The 17,810-nt window shown below is 34.0% G+C and overlaps 2 protein-coding genes across 2 annotated transcripts; both read right to left on the minus strand.

Moving 5' to 3' along the window:
* Window positions 1-621: 621 nt before the first annotated feature.
* Window positions 622-2,757, minus strand: LOC147382213 (uncharacterized). Its single transcript, XM_086428455.1, has one exon. The coding sequence runs from the start codon at window positions 2,755-2,757 to the stop codon at window positions 622-624; it is 2,136 nt and encodes a 711-aa protein (XP_086284581.1).
* Window positions 2,758-6,347: 3,590 nt separating this feature from the next.
* Window positions 6,348-14,201, minus strand: LOC147382214 (pre-mRNA-splicing factor SLU7-A-like). The gene is made up of 10 exons (XM_086428267.1): window positions 13,993-14,201; window positions 12,433-12,596; window positions 12,215-12,327; window positions 11,267-11,689; window positions 10,930-11,065; window positions 10,519-10,818; window positions 7,520-7,736; window positions 7,087-7,190; window positions 6,704-6,772; window positions 6,348-6,602 (listed from the first exon to the last, which is right to left on the minus strand). Exons 1-10 carry the CDS (start codon window positions 14,006-14,008, stop codon window positions 6,525-6,527), a joined length of 1,620 nt encoding a protein of 539 aa, XP_086284393.1. The 5' UTR covers window positions 14,009-14,201; the 3' UTR covers window positions 6,348-6,524.
* Window positions 14,202-17,810: the final 3,609 nt, after the last annotated feature.

A 17,810-nucleotide genomic window follows, 5' to 3' on the forward strand; every position in this document is an offset into this window, starting at 1 on the left:
TAAACAAACGCACGCACACATAGCATGGTTTCTCTCACTTAACAACATCCACCGTAGCATGGTGCCTGATTGGATATATGGCCAAGAGAGAAACAAACTGCCAATATTTCACATCACCCAATTATACATTACAAATATTCAAATATGCTTCCTAATTTTGTTCCCTTTTAGACCAAACAAGCAAAAGCCATAGGAACTATGATGAACACAATAAACATGACACTTTGCACAACATGCAAGCCTGGACATACTTGAAATAGAATAGAGTGAACAAACTGATCTCAAATAATAAAGCCTCATAAAGCATCGATGTTCTCCAACATGTATGCTAGGACTCTGTCCGTTAAAAAAGCATGCTCACGCGACAACCTGCAGAAGGATCCATGGGACAAAACAAGTAATTAATCAAAATAAAATAAAAATATTAAATGCACTAAAAAACCATTTATGCGAAAATGCCTTGGCAGAATTTTGAGTTGATGATTTTCCTAATCAGAAAATAAAATATTCAAAACAATCGTTATAATTAAGGAAAAAATAAGAGATTTGTTCAACCAATACTGTAAAATTAAAAATTAAAAAAAAAAAAAAAAAAAAAAGTGTACTTACATTACATGTTGTTCAAACAAGCTCTTGAATTTCACAATCTTCAATCATTGCAGGAGTAACATCTATATTTTGTTCCACTAGTTCGATACGCTGAGTGTCTATTGCAGGATCAGCGGTCATAAAGCTAGTAATGTCAGTTCCATCCGGAAATGACCAATGAATTTTATGCTCTAACGGTTCAAGTTTGCAAGTGAATTTCAAGACAAATCTTGCTCTTTCTGCACGTTCTATAATCGGACCCTCGAGAACATGTTTGAATATGGCAAGTGGGAGTTGAGGGAGGAAAAAGTGCAATATGTCCACAAATATGTGTTCCATATGAACATATAACTCGTTGAGTGATGTGTATGTTCTCTGTGGCTCTTGTCCGATGATAAACTCATAGAAGATGTCTATTACTTCTCTTGGATGTAGATCTGGATCAATGAAACACCAAGTTTCATCAGATGTCACTTTTAATTCTTTAATAATCCCAAGTGCACAACGTATGTCCAATTGAAGTTGCGATTGAGAACCTCCATCCATAGATTTCTTAAACGATGGTGAATAACATTTTTTCACCGTGGGTTTAATGAATCTCGTATAAAACCAATGGCATGCATTGTCCCTATTCATCCATAATTCTTTTGCCGTTGCACATCTCCTCTTGCAGTTCTTGTCTTTGGCATTCACTTTCTCGTCAATGAAACAAATGATTTCAAAGGCTTCATCTAAGCTTTGAACTAGAGAAGTAATAAGGGTATTTGGTAGAGCAACGATAGCAACTCTTGCCAAGATTACTAATAAAAGACAAGAGAATTTGTTCTCATGTGATGTACTGGACATTGTATTGGTAGTTGACCCTTCAGATGGAGTAGTTTGAGAAAGCAATTGGATTAGATGAGTCGGAGAATCCCTTTCGTGTTTCTCCATCCATCTCTTTATCTCTTTTTCACCGTTTCCTTGTATCCACTCATGCACATCCATACGGACTATTTCATTGTTTCTTTGCTTATAGAAACACACTTTAGAGATTGCCATCAAACACACCATTAACACCCAAGATAAAAGATAAGCCAAGAAAGGCAATGCCACGGTCAATATTCCCAATATCCACAGGCAATTCGTGGAGATGGTTTGTAAGATAAACATGAGGCTCATCCTAGAGATTTTGAAGCATGCTAGACTGCGGAGCTTTATCAAAACCGATGAAACCCAAGAAGAAGTCCAGAAGTAAATATCAAAAAAAATTGTTTCTTCAATCATTTTACTCTCATTAATTATTTTGAATCCAAACCACCATCTCAATACGCTGGCTATATTTCCTATTAGGACAGTGAAAATTTGAGTTGCAACCACCATCCACATTGACCATTTATAAGCAGAAATTCCACATTGAAACTCCACCTCCTTAAGAATAAGTGATCGAAATGCAGCTTGTGAGAGAACCAGTGTGCAAAGTATAGACAACATGCCCATACCCATCCAAACTATGTCATTGTCGATTACGATCCCAGCATCGTTTTTATAGTAGGATACATAAAACAATTTCAATCTATGTACCATATTCTTACTCTCTGAATTTAGAGGGTCACTCTTTTTAAGTTCACCATCAATTTTGGAATATGAGGAAATATCAAGAGGGTGATTAAATTTGAACAAGGACCACAACACTCCAAGCAATAATAGCATGCAAGACATAATTATGACATGTTCTATAAGGAATGAGAAGATCACACCAGTGACAATCTGTATACAAACATTGACAATCACAATTACTACGAAAATGCTCAAGGAGATGACATTGGAAAGGCATTCAGAATCACTCTGAGTTAGGAGTGAAGATGAGAAAAAACTCATTGAAATGCATATTAAGACAGTGCCAGTAAGTTTGGATAGTTGATCTTGAGCAGAAGGCATTGAACTAGTGAGATCTACAGGAAGCTTTGTAGCTATTGTTAGAAGAGTGAGTGTAAGTGAGTTGAGTGAGAAGAATCGACAAGGAATCCATGGCTTCCTACAATGCAACCCATTTAATAGATCAAAAATCATAAATAGAAAACATACCGAAGTGGCCACCGCTGTATATAAGCCTATCAAAGGAACTGGTGAAGAATACATATTATCATCATCATGGGATGTTGCATTGAAACATGAATGGATCGCCATTTTCCTTTCTTTGATGATCCAAACAAGCAAGCCTTCTTTTTTCTTCTCAAATTTCAATAACATAGACTTAAGTATTCAATGTTTTTTTCTCCCTTTTCCCACTTCAGTTTCTAACTTGAGGACAATTTCCTATTTGACCCCTACTATTTAAAGGATGACTAGAAAATTCTTCATAGTTGATGTTTGTTGACAAAAAATTTAAGGTACCCTTTTATGGTATTTTGGTCTATGGTCATCGTATGTTAGACAAAATTCTGGCAAAACATCCTAATTGGCGGACGAACTTTCCTCTCCATTCAATTATCTTGTAAAAGAGTTGTTGTTTGTTTTAAATATTTAAAAATAATAATAAATAAAACAAATATTAAATTTGGAGTTGTTATGACCTCTGTGTATTATATAATTTAAGGTTTCATATGGTGTAGATCTCGAGGAGAACCTATACTACTTTAGAATTAAAAATCTTGTTAATTAATTTTAAAATATGACACTTATTCCAAAGATTAAATAAATTTTATTTATAATTATTGGACTAGGTCATATGGGGTATTTGTCAAAATCTGGAATTGCAATATATGGTAAAAATATGTTTATCAAAAACATGAAAAAGATGTACCAAAATTGAAGACCTCATTTTCACCCTACCCCATTCTTGGTGAATGTTCGTTAAAAGAATTAGATTTATTAGTGATTTCTAGAAATTGATTTGATTGTTACCTAAGAATAATGCATAAATATAATTGATTTATTTTTTTTACTTTGATTTTAATTATTGTCCTTACTCATCATCCTTAGATCTAAAATATTAAATGATCTTTATGGAGAAAGATCAACAATTTGATATTCAAACTAGCGACCTCCTTTCATTATCACCCCATTGACGTCATCCCTAGATAAAAGGGAAAATTAGTTAAAGGACCCTCGTAAAGGGAATTCTTTCTAAATAGTCCTTAAATTTTCAATGGTTGCTTGGCAGAACATTTAATAAATTTTTTCTTTCTAAATGGTCCCTGGACCTCATCTCCCACATTTCTCTCAATTGAATGCCTTAACCATTCAAACTTATCGTATTCATCCAAAAATTAGATTTTTGACACCTCAATCGAGTTTTGGAGACTATTTTTTAAGAAATTATTTAAGAAAGAAAAAAAAAAGTCATTTTCAAAGGTTTTTTTCAAATATTTTGAAGATGTATAGAAAAAACTAGTGTTTTCTTCACTTTTTTCATAGATTTTGGATGAAATCGATCTATAATGATTCTTTTGAGTTGAAATCATTTAAACAAGTCGTTATCTCAAGTTTTTAGTCAATCTTTCCATGTATTTTAGTCAAAAAAGCTCAAAAATTGAAAATGGGTGGATTTTACCAGTGTCGAGTTCACCACTTTTTATTTAATAAAAACGATGAATTAGATAGTAATTAAAAAAGCGTCGAGTTCGACAATAAATAAAAAATGGTGAACTCGATAATAAATAGTGGTGAGTTCTACAATAAAAGAAGTGAACTTAACACTAAATAAAAAAAACATCGAGTTCGACAATAAAAATTATGAACTCTACAGTATGATGGACCATTAAGAAAGAAAACATTTACTAAATGCCCTATCAAGCTAACAACCAAAGTTTAGGGACTATTTAGAAAGAAACTCTTCCGTGAGGGTACTTAAAGTAATTTTTCCTAGATAAAACCATTGAATCATGAGGTACCATCAAATAAAAAATTTTGAAACTAGTTGCTTCAGTGCCCTCTCATGTCAAATATTCTTTGGATTCACTACAATTTCATTGCTTAAGCTAGAGTTTTTAAAGTCATCGAGTTAACTAAAAAATTTTCCAAGTGGACTTAACTTGAATGGATTTTGAGGTGAATAGGCTCCAAAAATTAAATGGAATCAATTCATTAACTGGACTCCACAAAATATTTAATCAACTCGTCTACTTTGTTCATGAGCTCGAAAATGCATCTAGACATGTCAAAAATGTTAAGTACTTGGGTACAAGATTTTTGTACATAATAAAAAAATTTTAAAAAAAAATCATTTTAAAGTATTTTAAATTTAATATTTTGATTTGACTCGTCCCAGACAACTCTTAAGTCTTTTTTTTTTTTTTAGAAATGCTAAATGGACGTCGTTTTTGGGCGACGTCCTACGATGTGTTGGCTCACAGCCCAACAAATGTTTGACATGTGGCGCAATGACATCAGTAATAGAGAGCTTCTCTCTCTTGCCCACTGCCCACATATTTATTTTTGCAGATTTCAAAACTTAAAAAAAGTCGTTGGGCCCACATTGTTTATCACATTGACAATCCAACAACACAGCTTTTTAGATTTCATGAAAATATTCACAGTAAGAAACAAAGAAATTAAAAAAATATTATTTTTCAAACTTGATCCAACATATTCAAAATGGACGGCCACCAAGCACCCAAATTTAAAAATAAAATTCTTGGTGTTGGGCGTCACAAAAGACTCATGCATAATACTGTAAGAAAAATAAACAAAGTGCTTGGGATAATTGGGCATTCTTTTTAAGTTTCAGTGATGCATATGTGGCTCAGATGCAATTCCAACCAAGGGCTTTTGATTGTTTAGGGAAGAAGAAGAAAAATAATTGAAGCTCTGGATTCAAGTAAAGAAGCAAACAAACAAAAAACACCATCCCAATGGGAAGAACATTGGCAAACCAATCCAAAACTTCAAGTGAAGCCACCCATACAAATTCCAAACAAATAAAAAATAATAATGGGAAAATGAAATCAAATGAGAACAGCAGTGGTAAATCAACGTAGGAAAATGTTTCCAAATAGTGTCTGGACAAATAACAGAAGAAACTAATTGCCAGATTTTTTTTGAAGGTATAATTGCCATATATTTGAAATTCTAAAAAGATAAAAATACCAATAAATAGCAAAATTGGCATCTGTTTCAGTATTGGATCAAGATGCAATAATGTTAATTACATGGATAAGGTCTCTCGCACTTCCCCACCCCCACCCTTCCCCGGCTCTTATTATCCTGGGGGTGTTTATAGGCCCTCGATCTTTCGTCCCCACTTCCTATCCTGTACACTTATAGCCATCCCCTTGGAGGCAATTCTACCTTTGTAGTGAGCCATCTAGGCATTCTTATCTGGGAGTACAGATTGTATAATGCCAGTAGGCAGGATTTAGATGGTTCAAGAGGGCACGCCCTCCACGAGGTGATCTATCCTTGGGGCTTTACTGACATGGCAGGTGACCGTCCAGACACCATGTAGGACAGCTAATGCTATGTCAGGATGCCTCTGGCATTTCGAGTCCACGTAAGATACACATGGCATCTCAAGCCAGCTTGGCAGTATCGTACGGAATCACTCTCCACAGTTTCTAAATATTAGGGCCCAGGATTTGAAAAAGGAATTCATGGCATTAGGGTTAGGTGTTTTTGCCTGGAACAGACTTGTACCCGTTCCAAACCTTGGGGATTGTTTAGTTGTAGAACTAACATTCCAAATAGCTATAGCAGTATAGCAATTGGTTGGGTGCCCATGGTATGGTCGTCATGTCTCTAGATAGAATTATTCATGTAACCAAACATCAATCATGATAGATGACAAAATAGAAAGAAATTTATTTCAAGAGAGCAAACATTTTATACAACCTGACATAAATTTCCTTTGTCCGACTTCAGACCGGAAATATCGATCATACAGAACAAAGGGTAGATGACAGAATAGAAGGATTGATTATAAATCCAAACTTCATTTATGATATACAAGTGAACCTCTAGTGCAGGAAGTCCTTCATTGGATCATCATGATGGACCTTCTTCATCCTATATGCCTCCATGTCCTCAGTAGTGACCTGCAAAGGACAATGCTATGAGACACTCCCAAAATCATCCCAAGTAACTCGGTACCCCCATCTTATCACTTGTCTTGTGCCAAAAAGAAACAGAAGCATACCTCGTCATTCCATGTGACGTTGTATTTGCGTTTTCGTTCATCCCTTTCTTCTCTCTTCCTTTCGTCCTCCTGGCCAGACCAAAAAATTTTCAGTCCAAGCAATTGGAGCTTGTAATTAAAACTAGTGCAAGCAACTCCAGCTCAATCAGGCTTTCACCATTCTGAGCCCCTACTGAGTTGGAACTTGGACATGTACTAGGTTGAGTTTAAGGATGTAAGAGTCATTGAGCTTTAAGAGGACAAAACCATTACTTAATATCGGCCAAATTCAAAGTCAAGCTGATGTCTTAGACAACATTAAATTTGGGGTTGGTTAATTTTTTCAACAATTGACAATCATAAAACGGGGCAAAAATAAAAACAGGCACAAATCCCATGTTCACCTTTTTAAGTGCTTCAGCAAGTCTTTTCTGGTCAAGAACCAGGTCTTCAGGCACATCACTTCCCCAGGTAGCAAGATTTTTCTCCTCCACTGGTGCAGGCTTCTCTGTATATTATGGTAAATGTTAGATATATAATTATCAGGACTCGCTAACAGTGCAATCATAAAAGAAATTGGAAAATGCATTTGATATGAAAAATCTTGCAAAATCATATTTGACAGATCGAAATGATTTCAATCATTCAAAAATTGAATAAAACAGCAATAAGAAGCAATTGCATTTTAATAAACCACAATATTTTATTATTAATAAATAAATCAACTGAAAGAATAAAGGGTAATAACATGATAGCAATTAAATAATGTTCACCACAGTAGGCATTACAGTTTCTAAGACTTAAAATACACATACAACATCAATCTTGCATACAAACCTTGGGTGACTTCTTTACGAGCAATATTAGCCTTCATGAGATCTGTTGCCGCTTCAGCAGCCTCAATTCCAGCTGTGCCTGTGCAGTAGCTATTCCTAATCACTTGTTTGCAGCACTTGTAGCCCCATTGGTGATCTTTCCACCATGATCCCCAAACGCTAGTGTGATTATTTATGTAAACATCTTCTTCATATTTGCTCCTGGGAAGCACTGTCTCCTGCAAATACCATGCTATAAATTAAAAAACAGCTTCATGAAACACGACAGCTTCACCCTTGAAAGCATGCATTGAAAAGAGAATGACTAGTAATGCGTAAGATGTGCTTTTATGAATATCCCCAGAATGGCTGATGAGTATTGCAAATGGAGTCAAGCAAAAAAAAAAAGTAACAGTAACTCAAATTCTTATTCTGATGACAGTAATGTTATGCCCCACCACCCTCTCATTCACCCATAAGGAAAAAAAAAATTGTGGGGCTAACAGAAGTTCAGAGAAAAGAGAGAAAACGCAAATCAGTGTACTGTGATGTCCTTGAAGCTGCTAAAACAAGCCCTCAAAGGGTGAAGAATCTAACACTGTTAGTCTTTTATGAAGCTCTTGGTTCTACTCTCTTGGCCTGCCCCCATCTGCATTGTAGTTGCAGTTTTGTGGCTTTAATATTGTTCAAATATTGGACCCTTGGCAATAAATCCCCTTTTGTAAAGTTACCCAAGACGTATATGGGCGTGTATATATATCTTCCTTACCGAATCCCTAATTTAAGTAATTGAAATCTTTCTTCCATAGTTTTTATGTCCTATATATGCATGATAAACATCATATTTAACATATAATTTTACTAAAACTCATCCAATGATTCATGGCAGGTGTCTCCAGGAAGATGCTCTGTGCATTGAAGCAAACGCTCCATAAACATATTTCCAGAGAGATCAAAACCAGGCTCCAGAAAATATGTAACCTCAGAAGTTTGCCAATATAAACAAACCGAATGTTGATGCCTTTGCTCATCTCATTTCCTGTCTTCTTTTTTCATGTCTTCGTGCAAGAAATATGCTTATGTATGAATCCCCATGGATAAGTAGAGTTCTATAAAATTGAAGAATCTCAAAGTCATGGCATGGTCAATTATTCATCAACATTACCTATGGCTGTCAGCTGACTAGTGTTTACTATTGAATATATGACCAGAATTCATTAAACTCGGTGGCTGTTTGTTTGCACTATTTTTCAGCACTTAATGATTAAGAACAAAAATTCAGCACTTTTCGTCAAATTAGCGCATTTGTTTACTCAATATTTTCAGCGCTTATAGCTGAAAATAAGTGAAAAAAATTCAGCACTATTTTTACACTTAATTTTGCACTGAAGTGATAAGCACTTCTCTTTTTCGGCACGGACAAGTATGCCCTTATACTTCAAAGGATATTACCTCTTACATCCCATGGATAATTATATAAGCATCCCAAAATTAATAAACCCACACCATGGTCAAATTGTTTTGTCTTATATGGGTTAAAAGTTTCATAATGAGTTGATTTTTGGTGAGGATGATCTCTACAATGAGGAGATCATCCTCGCCAAAAATCAGCCCATCCCGAAACTTCTAACCCCATCAAAACAAGTTCAAGAACCGTAAATCGTCCATTTTTTTTTTTGGAAACTAGTTTTGATGTGGTTAGAAATTTCAGAATGAGCTGATTTTTGGTGAGGATGATCTCCAGACCATATAGATAATCCTCACCAAAAATTGGCTCATTCCAAAAACTTTAACCCATATAAGACAAAAAAATTGGTTATGGTGTAGATTGCCCTTATTAATTCGTGGGGTGCTTTTTATAATTACACATCCTTCATTTCCATTGAAAATTATTCATCCAAAATTAAGTTCTTTCAATGTTGATTTCAAATTTTAGTGACTTGTATGACATTATTGTTTTTAATTTGAAATATGTGGGGTCTTAGAAATAAAAATTATTATTTAGAAATTGAAATTTTGAGTATTACTTATTATTTAAAAATGAATTGTATTTTAATTTTATAAGAAATAATATATTTTATTGTGTTTGATAAGAAATAGGCATTCGAAACATGCAAACAATGTATAATATGATTGTAAGGGTAAAAAAGACAATTTACCAGTTTCAACAATGTGTAACAAACATGATTCTGCATCTAAACAAACAACTTTTTCAACTCTTAAATTCAGCGCTTATAAGTTTCAGCACTTATTTTTTTCAGTTTAACAAACAGCACCTTGGTCAGATTACCAATATTTGGAGTTTTACTGTTGTCATCTATTTTCTATTTATTATTCCTTGGCCAGATGATTTCATTTGGTCTTTTGTCTCTGCAATATCAATTAGATTATTCCTAATTTGATTTATTCCCTAGTCCCCAAGTCAGCATAGCTCAGCCCTCAAATCCAAGAAGTGTGTAGTTTAGAGCTTTATCTCGTTTAGAGCAATGAAAGTAAAGAAATTCAAGGATTTTTTAAGGGAAGGAGCAGCCAGTTCAAGAAGTAATTATCATTATTTTAGGCTTGATGTTCTTTTGCAGTTAGCTTTATGAAGAATTCAAGAGTTCATTTTTTTTTTTGGATTTCCTTTACAGGTGGAATAATGTGATTGGGGATGGCCCTCGGTGGCCTTTGTGGTTCAAGCAGGTCTCCTTGTATCATCTACACGTGTTAAATTCAACATAACAAAAAAAATAAAAAAAATCTGGCCCAATCTCTCCATCCTAATGTGTAACAAAACCATTCTGAAAAAAAGGTAATAAAAATGGCCACTTCCATGTATTTCATAGCCATTTATTTTTCTCAGTACTCCCTCAATGGGGATCATTACTCAAGTTGCAGTCACACAAACTTTGTTAGTTCTACCTATTGAGTTTATTTTATACAACCATGCTTACCACAGTAAATGAGGGAAGAGACAGAGATATAATGACACGCATAAAAGATATGTGTAATTGGAAGAGAGGAAAAATAAGATCTTACCTGGCCCTTGATGATTCTACCAGCACGATCATATTCAACCTGTCTCTCACTTTGCCCAAGAAGAAGCTCTCTTGGAATCTCTCCTTCTGTTGCTGCATTGCCATACTTCTCCATAATGGTGTCTTTCGTTTTAGATTTCAAATTCTCCTTGATAACCTTATAATTCTTGTACAGTAATTCAGCTTGAGAGGGAGCTGCCTGCATGTGAATATCTTGTCCTTTCTCAAAAGCTTCCCAAGAATGAGTGTTGAGCTGCTTAAACTCCAAGGCTTGACCACTTGTTCTGTACTGATTATCTCCCTGAAGAACATTAAATAAACAAATATCAGGCACCAACATTTAATAAAGTTTTAACGGAAAAAGAGAGCATTGAACGCATTGATGAATGTCTGAATTTGGCAAGGCACTCACTAGATAAAACTTCTCATTCGGATCACTATCTGGAAGAGGATCCTCACGCATAGACCGTGTTTTAGGATCATAGTGAGCAGAATTGACATCAAGATTCAAAAGATACTTTGCCGTGTCCTCCCGAATACGCAAATTTCTACAAACGAAAACTTCAGTTGTAACCGTGCATACATCAAAAGTAAAAACCCAGGAAGAAACTACTAAACAAAAATCAATTGAAAGAAAGGAGATTATGAGCAGTAATACCTAGGATGAAAACCATAATGCTCTACGTATTAAATTTAATAAAACTGAAACAAAAACAGATTCTGTGAAAATGGAAGGCATAAAGACTCACCTAACGGTTCCTGTGCTCCCACCACCTGTTGTACGCACACGCTTCTCAACCTTTGCGAAGTCCATTTGTTTGCTCTCGTCCACCTTAGCTTCATCCACCTTTAACGCATCTTCATCGTCTTCCTCCTCTTCACTAACCTCAGCCTCGGCCTCATCATTCGGATTATTGTTTTTCTCCTCCAATTTCTTTAGCTGCTGCTCTTTTAGGTATTTTCTTCTGGCTTCATCCCTTGCTTCATATCTTTCAATGACGTGAGCATAGGTCGCCGCATCATATCCATTCCATCGGTCTCGCTTTCCATCGTAATCCAGCTCAAATGTCTCTATCTTTTCATCGGGTGCAATGTACATGTTCGTAAATTTTGCTCCCTTTTTTCGGGGCCTGTCCATGCATGACTTTGCATTGTGTGTCATCGCTCCACAACTGTAACATGCAAAGAAGAGACACCTATTATCCATGAACCACTGATTAACACTGTACATAATCAATAAGTGAACATATGAATACTGTTCCAATATCACCATTATTGGTTAACATACAAAGCAAGAATATAACAGTTCACTTTTGCTGATTCTAGCACATGTTGAACATGAGCATCAGAGCCTGGTCAAAATATGACTACAACCTTATAGTTTAATCTCTCCATTCTCATGGAGTTCAAAGCTTATCGTATAACATAAATAAAATTCTACATAAATAATATTCATAGTACAATCGTAATACATACATGTACATAACATATGAAAGATTTCCAAAAATTTTATAAATAAACTTCTACTACAGTTTCTGTCTCAATATTATAACTCAGACTGGATCATGGTATTCTTAATCAATGACAAACATAATTTAACTCTTTTTTTATTATACTTTACTGTTTCCAAGTTAGCAGATAAGAGAGAAAAAAATGAGACACAAGAAAAGAAAGAAAGAAGTACAATCTCCGCTTACTTTTCGCATGCACCCTTTCTATATTTATCTGCCTGATAAATTTTTGCACCCCTGTCGTACCAGGCTTTCGTGTAGTTTGGATCTGACTTCCATTTCCTTTGATGTTTTAAACTCTAGATAACAAAAGACAAAACAGATTCTTTTTTTCTCAGTATATGAACTTTTAACATTAAATAGAAGTGTAAAAAAGAACACTAAAAAGGATAAAGACAACTTACGGGTCTCTCTGCATTGAGATACCAAGGTGCTGATGACATGTATTGAGGAATATGAGGGTTGATTTCTTTTCCATCTTCATCAACCTCGGCTGGTGCAAGCCCAGCTTTACGTGCTTCTTCTAATTCTATCTGTTTTCGATGGTCCTCCCTAGACTTAAATGCAACTGTAAAACCCACCAAATAATAAGAGACGTGTTGGAAGAAATAGAGTTCAAAAAAGTGCATTTTATTTTGCATAGGTTCGCAGGTTTTTTATGCAATGTCTATGTTATTACAACTCTCATAGTTCAGCAACTCACTATGGTGACCACAGAAAAGTTCATAATTTTCTCCATTCCAAGTAAAATAAATCAGAGCATAAAACCAAGATCAAACCAATAGTGATAATGATGCCAAAAATCTCCTTAATTTACCATTATTAATTTGCTTAGATGAAATTCAGAAATAACTTGGCCTGAGAGTTCAAGTTAGTTATGAAGAGGATAAAAGAAAACATATTCTCTTCCTTCACCCTAAGGTTATCGATGAACTACAGCACAAAGTTTGTTTTTTCAATGGGACATCAACATGAATTTTACTAGAACGTTTGTGACGGCTGTAACTGTGATTCACTTGATGAGGACTCTTGCAAGGCCTCAATAATTTGAGCCTCTCTATCAAAATCAAACTTAATATGGTCTTATGCTTTGAGGCCATCTTGTTAGGTCAAGATGATCTCCCTAACCCCCCCCCCCCCTTTTTTTCTAGTATAGCTTGTTGGGGTCTGTCGTTTCCCTCAAAGGAAAAAAAGGAAAAACACACGATCAACATAAAATAAAATTAAAAATTAAAAGGGAGAACAACCAATCCATTATATCTATTGGCATAATGGAATGAAACAAACAAATGAATCCACATGGATATAGTCATAAATTATGACCAAGAAATTGTTAAATTAACCTGAACTAAGAATGACTCAATTAAGCTAGATTGGTTTAAAGTATGGAATTTAAAATACCAACAAGGAGAAAAGAGAAGCCCAATAACACCATGCATGGATCCACTTCAAAGGGTGGTCAAGATTCAGAAATCAAAATAATGGACTCTAACTAAAGCCAAGATTGGGTTTTTTTAACAATAGCTACAACATTACCATTTCCAATCAAATCGGGCTCATAAAATAGGAAAATTCAATGCGAAATTAAAACAGGAATCAAGAAAAGAAATAGAAGGAAGAAACAAAAGAAATACAAAAATCTCCTCAATTGTTCCCCAATATTAAAAAAGATCAAGTATGATTATCAATCTAATCTTAGAAATATAATTGTTGTTCAGGTATGATTTAATCATTAACCTCATAAAACCTAACAATCTATAAACCCTAACCCATGCTTCATCCAATTGAAAAACCCTAAATCCAATAGAAGAACATTGTTTTTTTTTTTTTTTTTTTTTTTTTTTTTTTTGTAAGGTCAGCAGGGTTAAGGCAGACCCAAACCAGCATAAGAAGTGGTACAAATTGGATCTAATTGATGATCTGAGTAGCATTTAATTTACAAAAAAAAGATACGAAAATTGTACCTGAAGCAGTCGCCATTATTGGACTTAAGATTCGAACTCCAAACTCTTTGATTGACGCAGAGAAACCCTAAACAGTTCGCGAGCGAGAGCGAGAGAGAGAGACAGATACAGAGAGAGAGAGAGAGAGAGAATAATTAGGAAATCGCCTTCGTTAATGCCGTCGATCGGAGATGCCTTCGTCAATGGCGTCGATCGGTGGGAAAATATTTTATTTGATGAAATGTCAAAAATTCCCTTACGTATTGAAATTACAAAAACGTCCTTCGAACAAAACATCTCAAATGTGCTCTATCTAATTGTTCTAAAGATAATAACCTTGAGAACCCTAATCAATTTCAACCAATTTCTTATCAATCTAAACTTAATCTCATTGTTTTCAACCATTTCTCATAATTTTCAACTCAACTTCATATTTTGAACCTAGTGTCAATGTGTTCATCTCAATCTCATCGTTTTCATCTCATCCCAAAGGCATTCTTTGACCTAATACTAAGAATTTTCACTTAGAAAATATTGAAACAAAAAAAATAAAAAGTAAAAACTAGAGAAAAATAAAAAAAATCAAGAGAAAATATGAAATAATGAAAAAAATGAAATTAATAATGTGTGTGTGTGTGTGTGTGTGTTCTCCCCCTCCCCCTCCCCCTCCCCCTCCTGCCGTGCAGTCTAGAACACAAACAAGAATTTTTTTTTACAAAAACTTATGTCTTGAGGACAAAATAGTTAAAAGAGCTTACGTAAGAGTTGAAACCTCCACCCATTTCATGAAACACAAGATCTTTAACTTGATTAACCCAAATTTATCCTAAAATCAGAATCGGATTTAATGATATCAATTGTAGAATTTCAAAATAATGGATTTAAGGAATGAAACCCTAATACTCTTGAAAACATTCCAAATAACAAACATAAATCCTAACCAGTGAGATATGGTAAAACACTAACTTCATATTCATCTTCTTCAAAAAGATGAAGTTGGATTTTCTTTTAATCTAACAGTGTGAAATATTTCAATCCAACGTTTGAGATTTGATTTAATTTTTTATTTTTTCAATTAAAATAATGACATTTTGATAATTTAAATGGTACAAAGGTAGTTTGGGAATTTAAACCATAAACTGTCAATAGAACAAATATTAGTAACGGTTTGACCGGATCAACGAAAGTCCAAAAGGGTAAACCACATCTTGCATTTCACAGGGTATCCCTACTTTCACCCATTTCACAAGGGGTGTTACTAAAATACCCTTTTCCTTTTTCTTTTTTTTTTAATTCTTTTTTCTCTACTTCGAATAGAGGAATGGAGGGAAAAGAAGAGATTAGTAAAATACTACGACTACTAGATTGCGCTATGAGTTTACATTAACTATTACCAGGTTATAAGACTTCTAGTATTATTTAGCACTCAATGTTAGTGGGGAGTGAGTTTACCATCTCCCCAAGATAGGCTTGTCAAAGGATAATCGATTAAACGAATTCATATTTGAATATTGAGTCATGATAAACTAACTAAAAAAACATAAGAGATTCATCAGACCTATTTGTTGCAATTTTACAACAAAAACTCCTTCACTTTATCAAGTTTGTTACTTGGCAAACCTTGCTTTATGAATCAAGCTAGCATGACTAACTTAACAAGATATCAACTATTTTTATGGGTCTTTGGACCACATAGATTATCAAATTCTCAATCCAACACTAATGCCTTCTAGATTTCATGGAAAAACTCAAACTTAAAAGAAAAAAAAAATCATTTTTAAACTTGATCAAGGTGTTGAAAAGGATGGCTACAAAACTCTCAAATTTAAAACTAAAATTCGATCGTGAAAATTTACCTTTCTTAAAAATATATTCAAAGATCTTATAATTTTCTTTTATAATCATGTGACATCAGATCATGTTTTTTGATGCCATAAATTAATGTGGTTTCGAACCCCACTCCAAGATTTGGTGGGTAAAAAACTTCATAAAGTAAGATTCCCTTAAAGTTGTCAGAACTAGGGGTGCACATTGGATCAAATTAAATCGAGAATCAAATGGAATCAAAGCATTTTGGATTGGGTTGGTTTGATTTTAACATGCATCGGTTTTGTTCTGGGTTGTTAAAATAAAAAACCGATTGATTCGGTTTGATTCTAAGACAATGTGTATCATAGAACTAAACCAAATCGAGAATCGAACCAATATATATAATTATATTATATAATATATTTATTTATTGGGGAATGATAACATCCAAGACCTCATGGGAAAATTAGCATTCTCCAACATTTTTTTTTTTGCTAATAATATTTATTTCTATTTTGTCATTTAGTAAAAAAAATAAGAGTATATTAATTTTGTACATAATAAATATTTATTTATGTAATTAATACTTGTCTCTTTCATAATAAATCCTAATGTTTAGAATTAAATATTTTGTTGCAATAAATGATTTGACAATTAATACAAACAAACATTTATTCCGTAAAATACCAACATACCCCTATTTATTTTCACAAAAAGACAAAATAAATAGGGGTATTAGTGAAAAAATAAAGTGTTGAAGGATGTTAACATCCCCATAAGGTCTTGGACGTTAACATCCCCTTATTTATTTATTTAACAATTAAAATAACTCTACCCAAACAAAAATAAAAAACGTAAGAAAGGTTCGATTTTGATTTTGGCCCCAACCCAAACCAAATCAAGTCATGTGCACCCCTAGTCAGAACTCCAAGGGAGGTTTTATAATAAAAATGCAACTATTAGGTTTGTTGGGTAAATCTCTCAAAAAACAGTACTCAACTACGACTGTGATATGCGCCCAAAAACACAGATTTCCTTGAGATACGCATGGAAAATTTTGAATATGAAAGGGCTCTATATACATTCCACATTAGTTGAGTATAGTTTTTTAATATCCTAATATGATATGATCCAATTCAAATATTGATTTAGAGTATTCATTGGATTTTGGATTTAAATTCAATTATCAAAACAAAATTTGGAATTAAGGTAAGGAATAAAATTTATGAAAAATGTCAATTAATCCATCAGGATGGACGAATTATAGTAATATGTTCCGTCTTAGGACAAAAAAAAAGATGGACCAGACTATTTGCACCCATCTTTTGTGCTCATTGTGCCCACTTAAAGCACATTTTAGGTGAGATTTAGAGAGAAAAGTGGGTGCATTGAGCATAATGGTGGGTGCAAATAGAACAGCCCGACAAAGATAAGGTTAATCTTTCTAAAAAGGCATTCTCTATAGGACCCAATGTACAAATAAAAGATCTATTATGACATGAAATTGATATATCCTTATGTTGTTGACTCATTGTTGACAACAAATTTCATGATCTATCTCGAGATTCATAAAACAAAATCGCAAATGATTTATATTGATTTGATAAAAATGGAGAGATACGCAATGGTGATGTGTGTATAGATTTCTTTTTTCTGAGCTTCGCACTTGATTGATTGAGAAGATTGCTTTGATGATGAATTTATTGTATTTGATCTTCTATAGAATCTTTGTGTGAATTTTTTCTCTCTATGTTTCACGCTTGATTGACTAAGAAGGATTTATTGACTTTCAGATAAACTTCTCTTTAATCAGAGTCCGCATCTCTTAAAGGACTTTATTTCGTCTTTGGAAGAGGACTTGAGAGGTTCTTTCTTCTGAGAGTAATCCAGGTCCCCTCTGGATGAAGGAGACTTGGTATTTATAGACTTAGGGTAAGAGAATATTTTTAATTGTGCCCCCACAACTTAATCGAATTTTACATTATTGATTTAAATGGTATTGAATTATTGATCCAACTCATTTAGTGGGT

The sequence above is a fragment of the Akebia trifoliata genome, chromosome 16 (assembly GCF_017979445.1).
Source record: "Akebia trifoliata isolate Shusen 1 chromosome 16, ASM1797944v1, whole genome shotgun sequence".
NCBI classification, from domain to species: Eukaryota; Viridiplantae; Streptophyta; class Magnoliopsida; order Ranunculales; family Lardizabalaceae; genus Akebia; species Akebia trifoliata.